General features: G+C 45.6%; 1 protein-coding gene across 1 annotated transcript in view; it reads right to left on the bottom strand.

The window, feature by feature from the left end:
* Positions 1-20,058, bottom strand: part of MTMR12 (myotubularin related protein 12) — a 65,644-nt gene that overhangs the window by 21,277 nt on the left and 24,309 nt on the right. The window contains exons 2-7 of the mRNA XM_052659171.1: positions 16,969-17,029; positions 14,409-14,551; positions 12,980-13,052; positions 12,019-12,149; positions 10,157-10,250; positions 6,390-6,519 (exon numbers count right to left, since the gene is read on the bottom strand). Coding sequence (XP_052515131.1) covers positions 6,390-6,519; positions 10,157-10,250; positions 12,019-12,149; positions 12,980-13,052; positions 14,409-14,551; positions 16,969-17,029 — 632 coding nt within the window. The remainder of the gene's footprint in view (positions 1-6,389; positions 6,520-10,156; positions 10,251-12,018; positions 12,150-12,979; positions 13,053-14,408; positions 14,552-16,968; positions 17,030-20,058) is intronic.

The following is a 20,058-nucleotide window of genomic DNA, read 5'->3' as shown; positions in this document are numbered from 1 at the left end:
ATATGAATTCTTAAAAAAATTTTTTTTAAACTGGAGGAAAATAATTTTACAATATTCCCTCCCTCTTGAGCGTCCCTCCCTACCCCCCATCCCACCCCTCTAGGTCATCACAGAGCGCCAGGCTGGGCTCCCTGTGTTTCATAGCAACCTCTCACTAGCTACCAATTTTACACATGGTAATGTACATATGTTGAGGCTTCTTTCTCCATCTGTCCCACTCTCTCCTTCCCCTACTATGTCCATAAGTCCGTTCTCTAAACATCTGTGTCACCATTCCTGCCCTACAAACAGGTTCATCAATACCAATTTTCTAGATTCCTGAGTATAGGAGTTCTGAAACTGGGAGGGATCTTTCTCATCATACAGAGACAATATACCTGTGTGGATCTGAGTCAGACTAACATGAAAACCAATAATTATGAAGACTACTGCCCAGACATTTTATCAAGTGCTCGGACAACATTTAACTGCTTACCGTATGTCAGACTGTTCTAATTACTTAACGTGAATTATTCATTGAATCCTCCCACCAACTCTATGAGGTATGTGTACTATTATTCATTCCCATTTCACAGATAAAGAAACAGAGCTCTACTCAGGCCCTTCCCAGGTTATACAACTAGTAAGAATTAGTGGAGCTGGAACCGGGCCCCAAGCAGTATGACTTCAGTTTCTAAAGAATAAAATAAATTTAGGTTCTAAAAATAACAAATCCGTTAATTAGCAGGATGTAAGAGAGATAGGTTTTTAGAGCTGCAGAGGTCAGAGACATACAGGGACACTATCTCTTCCTCTAATTAGGAGATGTAGGTTTCTATTAAAAAGACCTCCTGAGTTCTACCATTGTGGGGCTATAAACAGCTTTCACTCAAAAAGCTTGAAGGAAGGATGAGAAGGCACAAGGTGCCTATAGTGTAAAAACTACAATGGCAAACAATCAGATGGTATTTGTGTGCACATCCCTAGTTTGAAGTAAGTTTCTTAAGTACCAGGTCATGGAAAAGATGGACTTTCCGAGTTGAAGAGATCGGAATTTGAATGGGATCAAGTCATTAGATCTAATCAATTCATAGGGGGGTGAAGCAACAGTTTAAACATCACCATGGTGATGTAATCATCAAATCCACACTGTAGGGAAATGATCAGACAAATGACCTGGTTTCTTCAAGTAAACAAGCAAGAAAAAGATAACAGTGTGAGAGTCTATAGATTATCTGAAAGTTGTAATAGTGTTACAATTATGTTTATAAAAAGTCCTTAATTCTTAGAGATGTAAAACTGAAATATTTATGAATGAAATATGATGAGCTCTAGGATTTATTTCAAAATAGGGCGGGTGGTGGGGTGGGGGCAGAGTAGGTAGAGGCAGAGACTAGCCATGAGTTAATAACTGTTGAAGTTGGGTGATGGGTAAAAGGAATTCATCAAATTCTCTTTTATACTGTTTGAAATTTTCCATAAAAAAAAACAACAATTCTTAACAGTGATTAAAAAGAACAAAGCTTCTATAATATGTGAGGCAAAATCAGGTTGAGAACTACAGGTCGAGGCTAAGATATTAGCACATCAAACCATTAAAACTTAGAATTATTTGACTTTTTGAGATTTTGAAGTGTTCAGGGTATTTCCTTCAGGTCCGCTGAGTAGGTGGGCTTCTTCAGGTGCTGTTACTGACGCAAAAACATCTTCACAGATCAACAGCTCTCAAACTCAAGCTACCCATTAAAGTCACATGGGAAGACCAAAAGACTCCTAGTATCCAGGATCCACTCAGAACTACTAAATAGCAGAGACGTAAAAGCTCTCCAGGTGTGCACAGAGGATGAAAGCTGTTGTTCTAGAAGCTTCTGCACATCAGGGGTGCACAGGGGAAGAGAGCTGTTGTTCTAGAAGCTCCTGCACAGCAGATGTGCCCACAGGATGAAAGCTGCTGTTCTAGAAGCTCCTGCACAGCAGGGGTGCACACAGGATGAAAGCTGCTGTTCTAGAAGCTCCTGCACAGCAGGGGTGCACAGGGGATGAGGGTGCTTAGAAGGAAGCAGATTCTTCAGCCCTACCTGGACCTCTAGAATCAGAAGCTGTGCTTTCACCAGCTCCCAGGTGACGGGGCCACACAGTCAACCATGAGAAGCATGGCCCTAGATGGCAACTTACAAACAGACCACTGTTCCCCAACCCTTTCAGGAGAACCACCCGTGGCCTTCATTTATAAGCAGGTTCTCAGCTCCTTCCCCAGGGGCCCATGAGGTGGGGCCACACTGCTTTAAAAACCTACGTGCCCTCCTCTACTATGGTGGGGGTGAATATTTTACAATGCTGGTGAACCAGTTAATTTTTTCTTCTAAAGTCTTTCACGTGGGGGAAAACGTCAGAACCCAGTGTATCAGCATGTTTACATGCAGTCGCTGGGGATTCCCATGTGGCACTAGTGGTAAAGAAACTGCCTGCCAACACAGGACACATAAGAGGTGTGGGTTTGATCCCTGGGTCAGGAAGATTCCCTAGAGGAGGAAATGGCAACCCACCTGTTTTCTTGCCTGGAGAACCTCCATGGACAGAGAAGCCTGGTGGGCTACAGTCCATAGGGTATTAAGGAGTCGGACATGACTGAAGCGACTTAGCATGCAGTCACTGAGAAAAGAGGCTGCACAAATGGGCAGCTCTGCACCACTGGGGGGGGTTCTGTGACATCCCTTCCTGTCCCAGTGAACTCGAGGTGGCTCTACGGAGGCTCTGCCGTGAGACTGCCAGCGTTTACAGGCAACTCACCCTCCTCCTTGGAGAGTGCTCATTTTGTCATTAGGATGAGTTCTGAAAACAAAGTAATCAGCCTCTCCAAACACAAGCTGACTTCCTCAAGGAAAGTTGTGCGATCCTCTTAGGCACCACCTCCAGCAGGGTAAGGGAACCCCCAGACCAACACCCTCAGGCCAGCAGTGTCTTCCTTAGCCGAGTCAACTTCTTGGCTCCTCTGTGTCACACACTCCCTACAGGGCTGGGGACCTTCTTCTGCCTTCTCAGGGAGGTGGGAGGAAGAAGGCTTTTCAGGAGAAGGCGAAGCAGACACTCAGTTCCTGATTCTTATCCAAGCTGATTAGGGTTCCTCCTCTAACCACTGGGCTTTTGTTAATTTATTCATTCTGGCCCCTAAGTGGGTCTTACGAGTCAGGCACTACATGTGGTACTGAGGATAGAAAGATGAATAAAGACAGTGTCCTTGATTCCCCAGAACTGCTGGGCTGCAGAAACAAACATGAACCAAATGGTGATAAGTGCTTCAGTTCAGTTCAGTTCAGTCGCTCAGTCGTGTCCGACTCATGTCCAACTCTTTGTAACCGCACAGACTGCAGCCCGCCAGGCTCCTATAGATAAAAACAAACTCCAAACCAGAGGAGCTGCAGGGATAGAGGCACATGGTGCAAGGAAAGCTCTCCCAAAAGACCTCACCTAGTCCTGGGAAGACTCCCTAAAAGAGATGCCTGAGCAGAGATCTGACTGATGACGTGGAGGTAACTCACTTGTGCATCCCAAAGTGAAAGGAGCGTCCCAGACAGGAGACCACACGGGCAAGGCCCACAGGAGGGGTCAGGGGGCTGGAGGGGTGGTGCACGGAAAGCTGATAGCTAGGCAGGAATCCAACCACGAAGGGCCTTGGAGGGCCTGTCAGAAGTTTCATCTTCTCTATCATGCACAGTGAGGAGCACTGATGCAGAGGAGAGGACGGTGAGAAGCCTGCTGGATCCACCTGCTCAACGTGCTCCATGGAGCACGGATGCTGGGGCCAGAGTGGCTGGGGGAACCATGCAGGCAGCTACCGCGTGGTCCAGGTGCGAACCAAAGCATAGCTTCTCCTGTATCATTCCAGTGGGGCAGAAAAGGGGAGTGGTGCTGAGTGTGTGTGCCGGGAAGGGGAACCTGGCTGGGGCAGTGTGGGGGAGTGTGTTTGCACTGAGTGCTCTGAACACCAAACCTTGCTGTGGCTCCATCTTCCCTGCTGACCACTAATTAGAACCCCCCACTCCAACCCCGACACGCTGCTCTGCCCACCTTCTCCACCTGGTGTGTTTCTGCTGTGCTGAGACCTGTGCCAATACCAGGGACTCTAATCAGTAGGCGGCAGGATTTTAAAAAACAACCCTGGGAGTGGGGCTGCCTTCTCTCAGTCAACATCACATTATAAAACATCACCTCCGAGGAGCAGGGGTTTCTGACCTCCTTCTAACCAGCTCTCCCTTTATACGCTTTGTGACTGTAAAGAGAGGAAGAGGGGCAAGAAGGCGTGAGGGCTGTGTGTGATCCCACACTTGTCCCGCAGGCCCCGCCCCACTGCCACCCTGGTGTGTGCCGCAGCGAGAGGGCTAACCGTACCAACGTTTAAGACTGATCAAAGTCAGCACAAAACACCAATACAGTGTATTAACGCACATATATGGAATTTAGAAAGATGGTAACGATGACCCTATATGCGAGAAAGCAAAAGAGACACAGATGTGAAGAACAGACTTTTGGACTCTGTGGGAGAAGGCGAGGGTGGGATGATTTGAGAGAAGGGCATTGAAACATGTATATTATCATATAATAGATCGCCAGTCCAGGTTTGATGCATGAGACAGGGTGCTCAGGGCTGGTACACTGGGATGACCCTGAGGGATGGGATGGGGAGGGACGTGGGAGGGTGATTCAGGATGGGGAACACATGTACACCCATGGCTAATTCATGTCAATGTATGGCAAAAACCACTACAATATGGTAAAGCGATTAGCCTCCAATTAAAATACATAATTAAAAAAAAACTGATCTGCTGACGAGGCCCCTCAGAATCACGAACACGAAATGCTCTAGAAAAATATGGATTTTTGGAAAGTATTAGCAGGGTGTTGAGGAGTGTGTTCCAAAATGATAAGATTCAAGTTTCCAAAAAAAGGGTGACGCAGAGTCATCCTTTAAAAATGTAGGTCAGACCACATCAAGCCTCTCTGCTCAAGCTCCTCCGCTCTGCCCTCTAAACTCTGGAAACTGCTCCAGCCATCAGCACCCAGCTGGCCCTCTCCTCCCTGATCGCACCCTCTACCGCTTCAGCCGCTCAGTCCCCTCCAGCCGCTCAGTCCCCTCCAGCCCCTGGGCCCCTCACTGCTTCTCACGCCACCAGACTCAACCCCACCTCAGGCCCTCTGCCCACACTGTCCCTCTGCCTGACCCACCCTCCCACCAACACCTCCAGCGTGCCCCAGCCCCTCGCCTGATCTACTTTTTTCTCCATAGCACTTGAAGTGAAAATGAAAGTATTAGTCACTCAGTTGTGTCTGACCCTGTGACCCCATGGACTGTAGCCCTCTGTCCAGGGGATTTTCCAGGCAAGAATACTGGGGTGGTTTGCCATTCCCTTCTCCAGAAGATCTTCCCCATGCAGGGATCAAACCCAGGTCTCCTAAAATGCAGGCAGATTCTTTACCACCTGAGCCACCAGGAAAGCACTTATTACCTTCTAATACACTGTCATTACTCTTAAGGGTTTCTTAAAAGAGCACAGGATCGATGTGGAGAAAGTGGAACCCTCAATTGCTGTGGACAGGAGTGTAGAAATGGTGCAGGGGCTGTGGAAAATAGTCTTGGCAGTTCCTCTTAAGGTTAAATGCGCAGTTACTATATGACTCAGCAATTTCACCCCTAGGAGTACACCCAAGAGAACTAAAAATACGTCCATATGAAAGCTTATACTCATGTTCACAGCAGCATATTGATAATAGCCAAAAAGTGAAAACAATTCCATGTCCCTCAACTAATGAACAGATAAATAAAATACGGCACATCCACACCATGGAATATTATTCAGCAGTAATAAAAGAATGAGATTCTGATATCTGCTATGACATGGATGAGCCGTGATAACATTTGTGTTCAGTGAAAGAAGCCAGGCACAAGGGCCACATTCTGCACAGCTCCATTTACGCGAACTGCTGAGGACAGGTAAACCTACAGAAACAGAAAGTAGATGAGTGGCAGCCTAGGGCTGGGGCAGGTGGGTAGGGATATGGGGGTTTCTGGGGATGATGAAAATGTTCTCAAATCAACCAGGGTGATGGCTGCAGGAGATGTGAGAAACGCAGGTTGGATCCCTGGGTCGGGAAGATCCGCTGGAGGAGGGCATGGCAACCCACTCCAGTGTTCTTGCCTGGAGGATTCCATGGACATAGGGGCCTGGTGGGCTACAGTCCATGGGGTCACATGGAGTCAGACACGACTGACTGAGCAGCTGAGCACACCCACTTGCACAACCCTGTGAATGTGCTAAAAACCACGATACACATCACGGGGAGGAACTGGCAGGGCACGTGAATTAAATCTCAACAAATCCGCCAAAAAGAAAAGCATGGTGCCGAGAGCTTACCTTTCACAGACTTTATAGCCTTCATTGACACTCACTGCCTTGTACTTCATGTTGCCTTTGGTCCGCTCCAGCTCCTGACACCAGTCCTGAAGTGTGTCAAACATTACGGCGTGCTTCTTGGGGTCCGTTGCTAACAAAACAAATGGAGAAAGACAGTAAAATTTTGTTGTGAAGCCTGGTGTTTTAACGCTGTGAAAGTGGCTCCTTGGGCCCCTAGTTCCTCCACAAAGCCCATTTTTATCCCTGCAGAATGAACTCACTGCTTCATCCTAACCTTGTTCCTTTCTTTCTGTCATTCATCCAAAATTATAAGCGAGGCTCTGTCTCTTTGTACCAGGGGAAAGGAGCTGTTCTCGTTCCATTCCTTGCAAAAGTAATTTATAGCTCCATTTGCAGTCATCTGACCATGAGATAATTTATATAACATAAAAAAGATCCCGTGAAGCACTAAAAGACTGGCTTGGCACAAATGCTAAAATAATAAAATATTTTTAGCCCTACCCATGTGTGCATAAGATGGCAAACTCATTTGAACAGCATGTCAGATTCCTGAGTCTAAAGCCTCCTTGCCAAGAAGAGGAGTCCTCAGTGTGACACCTGGCTCCTGAGGGCCACAAACGAAGGAGACGGCCACGTCGAGGGTCGGGGCCCATAGGCCAAGGGCCACATCTCGCTGATGGGGACTTCTGCCCCTCACCCTGCCACTCCCTGCAAGGAGCAAGGGCTCAGGAGTGCTGCTCACGCAGCCCAGCAGGTGTGCCCGCGGTCCTCCCCACAGCACCGCCTGATGAGGGTGACATGCACCAAAACACCCTTGGGTGGTCACACGGATCAGTTCGTTCCAACCTGTGCACATCTTTAAAAAGCAGGCCTTCTGGGGAAAACAAAGTGTTAAATTAAATGCCCACCTGCTCCTTTTAATAAAACCACATCATAGTACAAAGAATGATAATACAAACAATGATTAAAAACAACAGCAACAACAGTAGTGAAGCTTATATAGCACTTACGATGCCAAGCACTATTCTGAGCACCTTTCATGTGCTCAATCCTCCCAACCCTACAGGGTAGGCAATATTATTTCCTTCATTCAGGCATGGCACAGAAAGGTCAATTAACTCGTCCAAGGTCACACAGCTAGGCAATGGAAGAACTGGAATTCAAACCTAGGCAGCATAAATTTCCCAGGTTAATAGATGCAAATAAACTTCCCCACAGACATAAGTAATACCAATATTCCTATTCAAGCATACTAGGTCATTTTCTTAGCAACACAGATAAGTTCTTCCCTAAAATGCCACGTCACAAACATTTAGGACCTTTCAGCCAAAGCACATTTGTGAATTATTAAACCTGAGAAAAATGAAAGATGTTCCGATTGCAAAGCACCCATTTCTACAAACCCCTACACAATAAAAAAACTAACTGGTCCACTTGCACCTCTCAGTTATAACCTTTACTTTATCATAAAAGGAGGCTGGAAGGAGAAGAGAAGGATGCTGGAATTTGAATAGAACACAAGATGCTACACAGCCTGGACATTCTGGCACAAAAAAAACCTCCATAAGGTAATGAAACTGCCAGGGTCAGTCAAGGTAAGGGTTTTGGCACACAGATTGACACCTGCTGGGGAGCTGGGATATGTCCTGTGCTGGTCCAGACCAAGAGTCAGGATACAAGGGAGAGGCAGAGCTCCTAAAAACTGTATGATTTTCACATGTAGACCCAATAAACGTTTATACGAAGTACAGCAATCAACAAAGAGGTCGTATTTTGTACAGCTCATACTGCAACACGCTGTTGTCAGCCAGCGCCCAGCTAATCAGCACGTACACGTATTGCTACCGTGAAAAGATCATTCACAGACAGGAACTTACTACATGACGGCACAAGTTTTAGGCTCAGACTACTAGTAGTGCTGAGTACATTTTCATGTCAGTGTAATTCTCTGGGCAGAATCTGCCCTGAATAAGCAGTTACACTCTCAATTAACCCTCACTCAATGACTGTACCCTATTTGCCGTGCATTTAACAATCTACAGTCTTCAAAACATTCATGGGAAGCATTAACACTACTGTTTTTTTAAATGAGAAAACAGAGGCCTCAGGAGTTAAGCGCCATCCCCAGGGTCTACGCTACTAGGCAGCTAGACAAAGATTTGAACTCAGGAGGGACAGACCTGGAAATTCACACCTTTTCTTTAAGATCACCACAGTTCCCCAAACGCAGCCTGCTCTCCCAGATAGCTTCATCTCTGCACACGCCAGTCTCACTTCCTCAAACACTCCTGAGTGCCTTTCGGATACAATCTCCACCAGCAGCTCAGGCCCGACCTTTGCCCTCTGACAGCCCTCCCTCCCCAGCGTGGCCGGTCCCTTCCACCAGAGCACACAGCACTCTGACTGGTTGCTTATTTCTTCTTCTGGCTGTGCCGTGTGGTGTTCAGGATCCTAGTTCTCCAACCAGGGATTAAACCCAGGCGCCCTGCAGTGGAAGCACAGTGTCCTAACCACTGGCCCACTGGGGAATTCCCTGACTCAATGCTCTTAGAGGGCAGGGATTTAGTCCTGTTCATATTTCCAGGGTGCCTGACCCATAGCAAGCATTCGAGACACATTCACCAAGTGAGCAGTTGGTGACAAAGCAACTGTGCATCCCACAAAGCGTGACATGTGCAGGTAGGACACGTCATGTCCCTGAAGCAAGGCTCATGACACACGGGATTGGTCAACACCAACTTCACGTTCAGAGTGACGGGCAGATAGGGACGTAATGTACAACAGGACGAATACAATTAACACTGCTGTGCGTTTATGTATGGAAGTTGTTCAAGAGAGTAAATCCTAAGGGTTCTGACCACAAGGAAAAAATTTTTCTGTTTCTTTAATATCAAGTCGATGTACGACGATGGACGGTCACTAAAATTACTGTGGGCATCATGTCATGACAATGGAAATCAAATCGTTATGCTGTGCACCTTAAACTTATACATGCTGTGTCAATTATATCTCAGTAAAACTGGAAGGAAAAAAAATTAAAATACTAATTTGGAATTAAGAAAAAAAAAAAAGGAACGGGAAGAGCAAGTGAACAGACGGAGGGGAAAGATCCAGAGAAGGATGAAGACAAACATCTGTGGAATCACTGTACAACACTGGGCATTATTAATAATAGCTAGTTCAGCTGACCACAGTTTCTTACTAAATAGATTGCTCTCTTTTTCAGGGAACCAAATGGAAAACATTTGGAATTTCAAGTTTTCGAACCAAACTGGTTTTCGGATGTGCTCTCTTCTGTACAAGTGTTCCCTTCCCCACCCCCAAATATTTGCTATAAAGCATGTTCTGGCTGTTTAAAAACTTTCTAGAATGCAAGACATTTTTGTAGGGTCTTATGAAATGAAATCAAGCCTATGAAAGTGGAACAAAGAACCCAGGGACAGAAAGGGTGATTTTAAACTTGTCTCAATTTTCTTTCTCTATAGTCTCACATTTCCAATGACAATCTATTGATTTTAATCTTTCATAAGAACCCATCAAATAATCCTTCACAAAAAGCAAACAAACCTAAAAGATAAGTTAAAGCAACAAAGATCACAGGAAAGAAACAGAAACCTTTTTTAAAAAAAGAACTTTGAATCAATCACCCAAGTAAGAGGTGACCCATTGCTAGAAAAGATGGGGAAAAAAACCCACGGATGGGTTTTCTCCCATGAGCTGCAGGTAGGAACTGGAAGGGTCCTGCCTAACTGCGGATGAAAGCTTACCTGGGCTGTTTCGTGCTGCAGTCGCGTAGGAAAACAGAAACAATCGTTTAAGCAGTTTAGGGGCCTGGGTATGATGAATTATGCCACTGACAATCTACAAAGAACCAAGTAATGGATACAGTCATGCTTTTGGCAAGTAAACACTGAGAGACAAGACCCAAGTTGTCTAGGTTTTCAGTAATGCCCACGGGCTCCGCTGAGCAACATGCTAACTCTCACTGAGGTCTGTATCTGTGATATTATCTCTTGGAATAATGCCACACAAACAGAATGCTAACTATTTTGTCAGGTTTTTTAAGAGCTTTGAATTTCTAGGGAAATTTTTAAGACATAATCTAATTTATCAAAGACAAAGTGCTAAAAAAAACTTAAGTGCCATATTCAGACACTCCAAAAATCTGACATGTCAAAAATGTAAAGTAAAAGAAAGTGAAGTCGCTCAGTCATGTCTGACTCTTTACAACACCATGGACTGTAGCTCGCCAGGTTCCTCTGTCCATGGAATTCTCCAAGCAAGAATACTGGAGTGTGTTGCCATTTCCTTCTCCAGGGGATACCATCGACCCAGGGATTGAACCCGGGTCTCCTGCCTTGCAGGCAGACTCCTTACTGTCTGAGCCACCAGGGGAGTCTTTCCAAAGATGTAAAGCTGATATCAGATAATAACCAAGACACTGAGCTATTCTGATCTATGTGTTATGGCCTTAAGGATCTTCTTCTAGAAGACAGCCTTCCCATGGTGGCTGACGGTAAGGAGTCTGTCTGCAATGCAGGAGACCCAGCTTCAATCCCTGGGTCAAGAAGATTCCCCTGGAAAAGGGAACGGCAACCCACTCCAGCGTTCTTGCCTGGAAAATCCCTTGCCTGGACGGAGGAGCCTGGCAGGCTACAGTCTATGCAGTCGCAAAAAGTGGGACACGACTGAGCGACATCACTTTCTTTCTTTCTTTCTTTCTAGAAGATGAGGAACTCAATCTACCATGCTTTTTGTTTGAAGTTCCAAACAAGAAGTATATTTGGACAGATGATGAAAATCATCATTCAAATGGAAGTTTCTTGCTTCTTAGGGAATTTTCCATATCTATACCACTTTTTTCTGCTCAGAACAAATACTGGGGTCATGTTCATTATTCTAATCAAACTCCCGTGCTACCTGAAAGAAGATTAAGGGGATATCTAAAAAGAATGTCTAATAACTCACTGTAGCCAAAGCCAACAGATAAACTGACCTCTCGCTAAAGGTTTTCCCTGATGCATTTACTGTGACAGTGGCAAGTCTGAGACCTTCAATATCTTAAGAGAAACCTTGTAACTTAAAATAATCACTGTAACCAGTTCACCCAGTTACACACCTCAATTTGCTGCAGCAACCAGATTAAGTAAGTGACCAAAAGCACAGGCTTACTTGGTGACTCATTTTGCCCATGACCATGTACCTCCACCTCCCTCCACATGCAACCATGACCCTCCAGATGTCAACTCCTTCATGTGGGAGTTGGGGGTCACTGCTGCTGCTTTTGGAAAGGCTGGTGGGGCTGGGGAAGGGAGTTGCTTCTAGCTGCTCCATCCATCTTCCCCTCCCTGACTGCCTTCTGACCCTGGTCTCCCACCTCCCACCCTCTGAAGGCTCTGGGAACAAACATGGTATGAATCGAAGGACTAAACGTACCATGTGCCAGGACAATACAGTCCTGCTCTACCAAGTTATCTCTCAATTCTAATCAAAGTACATGAGGTTATAACCAGTTTCAACTTTACAGAGTGAAAGGCTCCCCTCAAACTTCGTGCAGTGGAAGCAAGAACTGAGTAAGCGGGGAAAACCTGATGGGAAATAAAACCTAAAAACACATGCGACTAGTTACCCTTTTGACTTCCTCTTCTTTTGTGTACCTCAGACAGAAGTGGAACACCCGGAGGTCTTTACAGTGGATGACGAGCTTCTCAGGGTACTTCTTCAGCTGTCCAAAGAGAGTCTTCTTTTTCTCATCAAACACTACAAAACAATGAAATCAAGAAGGGAAATCATGCTATAAGACAGGTTAATGCTAAAGAAACAAGGTAAACTGCTAACTTCCAAGGAGGCCTCTCAAAAGTGAGCGGAAAGGCGTCATCTTCTCAGTAACCATTAGCACGGCCCCATCCCACCCAGCCGGGGCCTGTCCCACCCAGCAGGAGCCTAGGACTCTGCAACAGCCAGGGCTCCTCACTCCTTCAGAGGAAGTACAAGACCAAAATGGACCTGCCACTGGCAGCAGAATCAACTCCTGCAGAAAACCCCGCTCTGAAAGCTGAGATTATGAAAAATGGGAGATCATTAGGGACCTGACCTGGGACAGCCGACTCCCGGGTTTATGGCTAGGGCCCCTCCTGACCCTGACCCTGAGTTTGGACATCCTGGTGCTGGGAACTCCATAAACAGCTACCGAATAATTGCTCACAAAGCCTTGACTACCAAAATAGAGAAGTGATGCCAAGAGAGGCTTTGTGTAATCAGCAGAATAGACAGCTGGTGTGCTACAACAGACTTTTATAGGTTAGCCTTTAAAGTAAGACCTGCATGGCTAACACTGACATATGACCAACACCTAGCCTGTAATGGCACCATGGTGTATTAGAAAGAACAGGTTCACGTTCAAGTCCAAGCTTCGCCAGCTAATAAGCTCCTCCTCAAATAAGCCACTTCACATCTCAGTTTTATCATCCATAAAACTGATTAAGATAAATGGGTGAAGAAATTTTAATAAACTATAAAAGGCCAAAAAACAAAACCAACCCATCATTACCAGCTATACATTCAAAGGCCTGGGGAACACAGATACTCACCTCCATAAATCTGATCAACACAGTGGAGGGTAATGTCATTTTCTCCTATGACCTTATTCTTAAACTGCGTTTCCTAAAAAATTCAAAAGGAAACAACTGTGATTCCTTGCTAAGCACTGTTAGACATTTACAGGCACAATGAATTACTATTCCCAACTTGCATACTAAGAAAAATGAGGAGCGGGTGGGGGAAATGGGCAAAGGTGGTCAAAAGGTACAGACTTAGGTTATATTATAAAATAAGTAAGTCCTGGAAATGTAACATACAGCATGGTGACTATGGTTAGTAACACTGCACGGTACATTAGAAAGTTGCTAACAGGCTAGATCTTAAAAGTTCTCACCACAAGAAAAAAGTTGTACAACTACGTGAGGAGACGGATGTTAACTAAACGTATTGTGATGATCATTTCACAATACATACGTATCCCAAATTCATCATGTTGTACATCTGAAACCACTACAATGTTGTATGTCAATTCTATCTCAATAAAACTAAAGAAAAAAATAAATGAAAAGGTATACGCCCTAAACAGACAGGGAAATGTCACATCCCGAGGAAAAGGACAATGAAGTAGCAAAGTGTGAGAAATGTTGTGAACGCTTGTTTTCAAACCCAGGCAGGACATGTCAGTCCTGGGCTGCTCCCAGGCCAACAGGCCAGGCAGCTGCACACGCGCTCTGAGAGGTGCTGGGAGGTGGCAGGCAGGTTCGGATTTTTCTACCCAAATGTAGGTGAGTGATAGGTGAGTGACAAAGCTGTGAGAGGGCAGGAAGAAAACCCCAGGAGATTCACATTTCTGCAAATGCTCTCTCTGCACAGGACTAGGAACTAGGCTGCTAACGCAGTGGCAGCACCGGGGCCCACACTGTGAGGCAGCGAGATGCTGCCATGGCCGGGCTGACCGGCTTCCAGGGCCGCACAGTGTGCTCTGAGCGGCACAGACGCTCCTTTTCTCTCCTCTGCTCACTCTTCATAAGGCAGACAAGTCTTACACAAGAACACTGCTGCTCGGTGCAGAGCAAACACAAACCCAAACTCAAGTGCCGCATTCAGCACCCGTCTCATAACTGAACTTAGCTGCTAAATCTGGGGAAGAGTTCTGTGCAGAGAAAACAGGGGGAACTAGTGTTTTGGGGGAGCTGTGATTCCCCTGAGTGATATGTACCGCACTGAAATACAGAAGAAAATAAAAGAGTTGATGGTGTCAACCTATGAGGTCCAATGCACGCCAGCATGACGAGAGGCACTGGTGGAACTGCAGAGTGGTCCTCCCACCAAAGGAGGGAGAGCAGATCACAGTGAGAAGGACTCTGGCCTTTGTGTTTACATGCATTAAGGGCAAGTTACTGAGAAGCTGGGGAAAAAGACAGCGGGATCACAGGGGCAGTGCTACCCCAAACTCAGCCAAGTGCAGCTCACACGCACATCATTATCCAGGGCAGATTCATCGTCGCCCAAGAAAGCAATCTTGAAGTCTGTGCAGACAAGCCTCCCGTAGATTCCACGCTGACAGGAATCTTCCTGGACACACTTCAGTACTGTGCTGGCTTCACACAGCAGCTGTTCACCTGATGGAAACCAAAGCAAAGTGTCCTGAGAGTCCTCAAGCAACATACAGAAGGCAAGCAGTACAAGCTTCCCTGGCTCTATTCCTGTAAAGACAAACACAGGCCACGACACGGCACAGAGGAGCTACAAAACCCAGGGGGGGACAAAGCAGCGTGGGGCCCACGGAGAAGTGGAATCACAATGACTCAGATACACCTTCACATGGGGCACTTCTGTCTTCTCACTGCGAATAATGGACATGTCCAAAGACGTAGAAACGACCTAGGCTGTACCAGCAGGCACAGATCTTAGTGCTTCTATTACTTGAACCCGAACAGACGTTCTGTACCCAAGCAGAAGCGGTACCCAAGCGAACAACGCCAGACGGGCTGGCCCGCAAGCTGTGGAATGTCGTTCTCGCGCTCCCCTTCCTGCGAGAGTGGCCATTCCTTACCCCGGAAAGAGGACGGGGTGTGTGCCTGGTCCGGAGCTCTCAGGCAACTTCCTCAGGCCCAGGGGGTACAGCATGACCGCACTCGGTCTGGCTCCGCAGACAAGGATGGGAGGAAAAGGGAGGTCAGAGGTTTGTGGGAAAGCAAGCCTGTTTCCTCCCTTTCTTCGCTGAGCGTGTTTCCTCTCACTATGTCACCTTTCCTGCTCTCTCTGCAGACGCCCAGCAGCACGGGAGCTGTATTTCCTGGTGACAGAGAGAGACAACTTCCGTCTCCAGTCAAAGAGATGAGGGTTTAGGGATAGGCAGGAAGCGGAGAGGCTCATGAGGGCCGGATGGTGAGGACAGAACAATAAAAGGAGGATAGAGGGAAACAAAAAACTGAGTATAAAATTTTTTAAAAAAAGCAAAAAACACCTAAGTGTAAATACTTTGGGACAAGAAAAAACGGAATTTTCTCCTCATCTAACAGACAACCATCGTCTTAAAATCTCCCTCTGGATTTTCCCTTCAGTGTCTTTAAATTTACCATTTGGCTCAAAATTAATCTATTCTAACTTTCAATATGAAAACAAAGAAGAATTTCAGATACTAAGACTATGAAGGGACACATAAAATGTTCCACCTTGTGTTTTTCTCTCTTCCAAGCTGTTAAATACAATAGAAATACAGGAAGATGGTTCTGTCACCAGCTCAGCCTCTACAGAGAGGTCAGCATCTTCAAACCACCAGGCTTGAAGAAAACAATGAAGTGAGTTTAAAATAGTCTCAGAAAAAGTGCCTTAGCTGAGTTCAAGGTAGAAGGCACGTGAGCAAGGCTTTCTATGCTTTCAACCCCTGGTGTAAAACGGCTTTAAAAATAAATAAATAGAACAGCTTTAATAGTGAACCTGTCCCAAGGCCAGGCAAGCCATATGGGTCCATGCTCAGGCACTCGAGGCCTCGCCACACCTGTCAGCCACTACAGACAGACAGAGTCTCAGGTCACATGAGGCACGAGCTGGGAAAGATCTTAATCTAGTCTAGGAAACCTGGGCTGCACAGCGAGACGAGACGTCAGGAATCCAGGGAATGCGAGAATGTGTGTAACACTAAGCTGAAGACAAAAGTAAGCTTCCAAATCTGTACCCCAAGAAGAGCAAACAGAATATGATATATGGATTGAGGTTTAGGCCATTTTTAGAGGGAAGAGCCTTTGACACTTAAAAACATTTTTTTTTGAAGTTAGAGATTTCTGATGTTTATCAAATAAGGTGGATCAGTCAGGAACTTGTGCATATTCATACTGTCGCAATAAAAGGGAATAAAATTAAAAGAACCAGAATGAGGCCTCAATTGTTTTGGGAAATGTACCCAAAAATACTTATGAAAAAAGCTGGAAAAAGAGAAAGCAGGAGAACTGAAAGCACAACTCACAGGATAGCCCCATATATGGAGAGCCTACACCACCAAGTTTGTTTCTGAATTCAGAAATGATTAAAACTCAACTTACGCTATAGACAGTCACTCTCCTCCATCTCAAAAAAAAAAAAAAAGAAAAAAAAAATCCAGCCAATCCAGTCTCCTCGGTGATGACAAACAGCAAGCCCTGGCAGCCCAGGGTTGGGGAGTTGGTTAAGCCGGGTGGGATGTAAGGATCTAGAAGGGACCAGAATCTTCCAGATAGGGACCAGAAAAGTTGATGGGGCCAAGTAAGGCAACCTGAAAAAAGACCTCATTTGCTTACAAAGAGGTGAGAATGTCCCGCCTTTATTTTCATTCGCTGTGGGTAGGAGGAAACAAAAATTCTTTGCAGATGGTGTAATATTCAGTTCCAGGTGTGCAGACACTGAACTAAAGACCCTGATATTCTGGTCCAACTCATTATTGTCACACACTGTGTGGATGAAAACAAAGGAGTTTATATATAGTGCTACTAGAAATGACATAATTTATTGCTGGCTTTGAACTGCACATGAGGAGGTGCGACGCTAACATGACTGTTACCTGGCAACAAGTGAAGAGTTACTTCCTTCTCGGTTGCTTCCTTTTCGTTTGTGTGAATTTCCTAAAAGAGAAGAGCAAAGGGTAATATATTTAAGGGCTCAAATGAATAACATAAAGCCATACTTTCGGAATACATGCTAAAACATCACGTTCAGCAGCTTTTTGTTTATTTGACAAGCTAGGTGTTTTTTTTAATTGAAGTATAACTGATTTCTCAAATGGTAAAGACTCCACCTGCAATGCAGGAGTCCCGGGTTTGATCCGTGGGTTGGTAAGATCCTCTGGAGGAGGGCATGGCAACCCACTCCAGTATTCTTGCCTAGAGAATCACCAAGGACAGAGGAGCCTGGCGGACTACAGTCCATGGGGTCGCAAAGAGTCAGACACAACTGAGCAACTAACTAACACATAGCTGATCTGCAATGTTGTGTTAATAGCTTTTTAAAAGTAATTAAAAAAAACTTTTAAGAAAATAGGTACATTTGGTTTATTCTTTTTTGGGGGCAGCACAGCATGTAAGATCTTACTTAGTTCCCCAACCAGGGACTGAACGCCAGCCACCTGCAGGGAACACAGAGTCTTAACCACTGAATCACCAGGGAAGTACCTAAAGTATCTTTAACTAAAGAAGCCAGAAAATTTCAGCAGGTCAGTTCAATGGGTTACACTAACGATTCAGAAGTGACAATGCTTAGGAGGAGCAGAGATGGGCACTCCCCACATACAGGAACAGCTGTCACTCAGCAAGGCAAGGCAGCTCGAGCAGAGTCTGAGAGAGAATGGAAGACAGCCCAAGAATGATTCCCTTCTTCCTCCAGTGAGAATCAAGGATCAAAACTAAAGTAGACTGCTGTGTTTCTGAGAGAAAATGGACCTGTGTAAAGGGCTGGAAGGTAAAAACAGGAAGCTATGGACGTGTCAAGTCAATACTGATTCATCCATCCACTCTGCAGCATGTGCGTGTGTGCTGAGTCGCTACAGGTATGTCTGACTCTGTGATTCTATGAACTGCAGCCCACCAGGCTTCTCTGTGCATGGGATTCTCCAGGCAAGAAGACGAGTGGGCTGCCATGCCCACCTCCAGGGGGTCTTCCCGACTCAGGGAGCGAACCCATGAACCCATGTCTCTTACGTCTCCTGCACTGGCAGGTGTGTTCTTTACCACTAGCGCCCCCTGGGAAGCCCTGCAGCACACTAGGGCTCAGAAAAGGTGGCTGCGAACATACCTGCTCCTTCTAAGTTACCTAAAACCACACAACAGTGCCCCAGGATGCAATCATTTCTAGTAAAGAATCAAGGCCAGGTTCTTTTCTTTTTTTTTAATTTACTTATTTTTGGCTACACTGGGTCTTCATTGCTGCACGCAGGCTCTCTAGTTGTAGAGAGCAGGGGCTACTCTTCGCTGTGGGTCACAGGCTTCTCGGTGGGCTAGCTTCTCTTGTCGCAGAGCACGAGCTCTAGGGAGCACGTGTTTATTGCTCTGCAGACTGTGGAATCTTCTTGGCCGACGGACTGAACCCATGTCCCCTGCACTGGCAGGAAGACGCTTATCCACCGGACCACCAAGGGAAGTCCAAGGCGAGGTTCTGTGTCACTGTTTCTCAATTAACAATGTCTTCAAAGGCTTCTATCCAGGGGTTCAGTGTTTACCCGATAGTCAAAGATAACTAGCAATCCTTAATGAGTGAATGGACCAAAACAACAATCATAAATGGCTGCTAACTTTAAGACTCAATGGGGGTTACTTCTTTATATAGATTTTCACTACTTTTAAAAACAATTTATCCCCATACTAGAATATTCATGTTAGACATTCTTCTACTGGCATCTATAATATCACCTTTTAAGTATCCAAGTGCATGCTTATTTCCCTCTACGTAACAGTATTTTTCCAACTAGGGCTTGTATCTATCAATGGGTTGTAAATCAACTTAGTGGGTCAAAATCAAATTTTTCCACAAAAAGAAAGAATAAAAAATATCATATAGTAAAACACTGGGGAAAAACAAAAAGTGTTGTTGGGCCCCCTCATCAACCTACCACATCACCTATGAAGAATTCTTGCCAAAATATCTCACTCCATCTGCTTGAGCTGCTACCTACCAGTTTATAAGAACACTGGGACAGAGAAACATGTTAAATGACACCGCAGGGACGCAGACAATCAAATCCTGACTGCAGGAAATGCTACAAAACACAACCAGTTCTGTCAACGTATTAAAATGAAATATTTTTACTTTGTTTTGGGTGGAAGTTTCTGGGTGGTATGAGTTTCTGGAATCTGTTGATTCAGATTGAAGCCCCCCAGTACTAGAAGAAACCACAGTACAGCTGAGGCTGGGAGAGGCCAGACAGCCCATCTTGAGGCTGCAGAATGAAGTCGTAGTGTCTTCAGAGAACCCGCTTTGTGCCTGGTCGGTTTTGGAGATGACTGATTTCCATCCTGGGAGACGCCAATAAATGAAGCCTCCCTGACGCAGCGCCTCTCAAAGCTGTGGAGCATCAGGTCATCTGGGGAGCTTGTTCTTCACCTCCGCAGACGCTCAGGCCCCACCACAAGCCTGGGGAATCCGAGTGTGGGGGCCGCAGCTGAGTCTCTGTCTGTAAACACTCCCCAGATGACTCTGACATGCTGCTCCAGGTTACACAAGAGAGACTGTTTTTTGCATATGTAAATGCTTGGAGTGGATCTGGTAATTTAGAAATTCTCATTGAGAGGTTTCATCATCTGTCATTGACAAGAACTAAATTAAAGCACAATTATTTTTGACAGGTTTATCATCTGTGTCTGAGGAAAGCAAAGCTATGCATTAAATTCAATCAGCTGTTAGAAAACTAGCAATCATCTTTAGTGCTTGGAATTCAGTTGAAAAACTGAAGCCAGGACAGAGAAGACAGCCTTACTGTTACGCTGTCCACAGAAGTATCATCTTCCGACTTAAAGATTTTATACTATCCCAAATTACCGACGTACATCAATTCTTGAAATGGTTAATGAAATCCTTTAGTTTACATCCCATGAACAAGGCAATCAGAGGACATCTCTCAGGATGGTCCCACCCAAAACTCCCTTGTCCTGGACAAGTGTTC

The sequence above is a fragment of the Budorcas taxicolor genome, chromosome 20 (genome assembly GCF_023091745.1).
Source record: "Budorcas taxicolor isolate Tak-1 chromosome 20, Takin1.1, whole genome shotgun sequence".
NCBI lineage: Eukaryota > Metazoa > Chordata > Mammalia > Artiodactyla > Bovidae > Budorcas > Budorcas taxicolor.
This window is presented reverse-complemented; position numbering and strand designations above follow the sequence as displayed.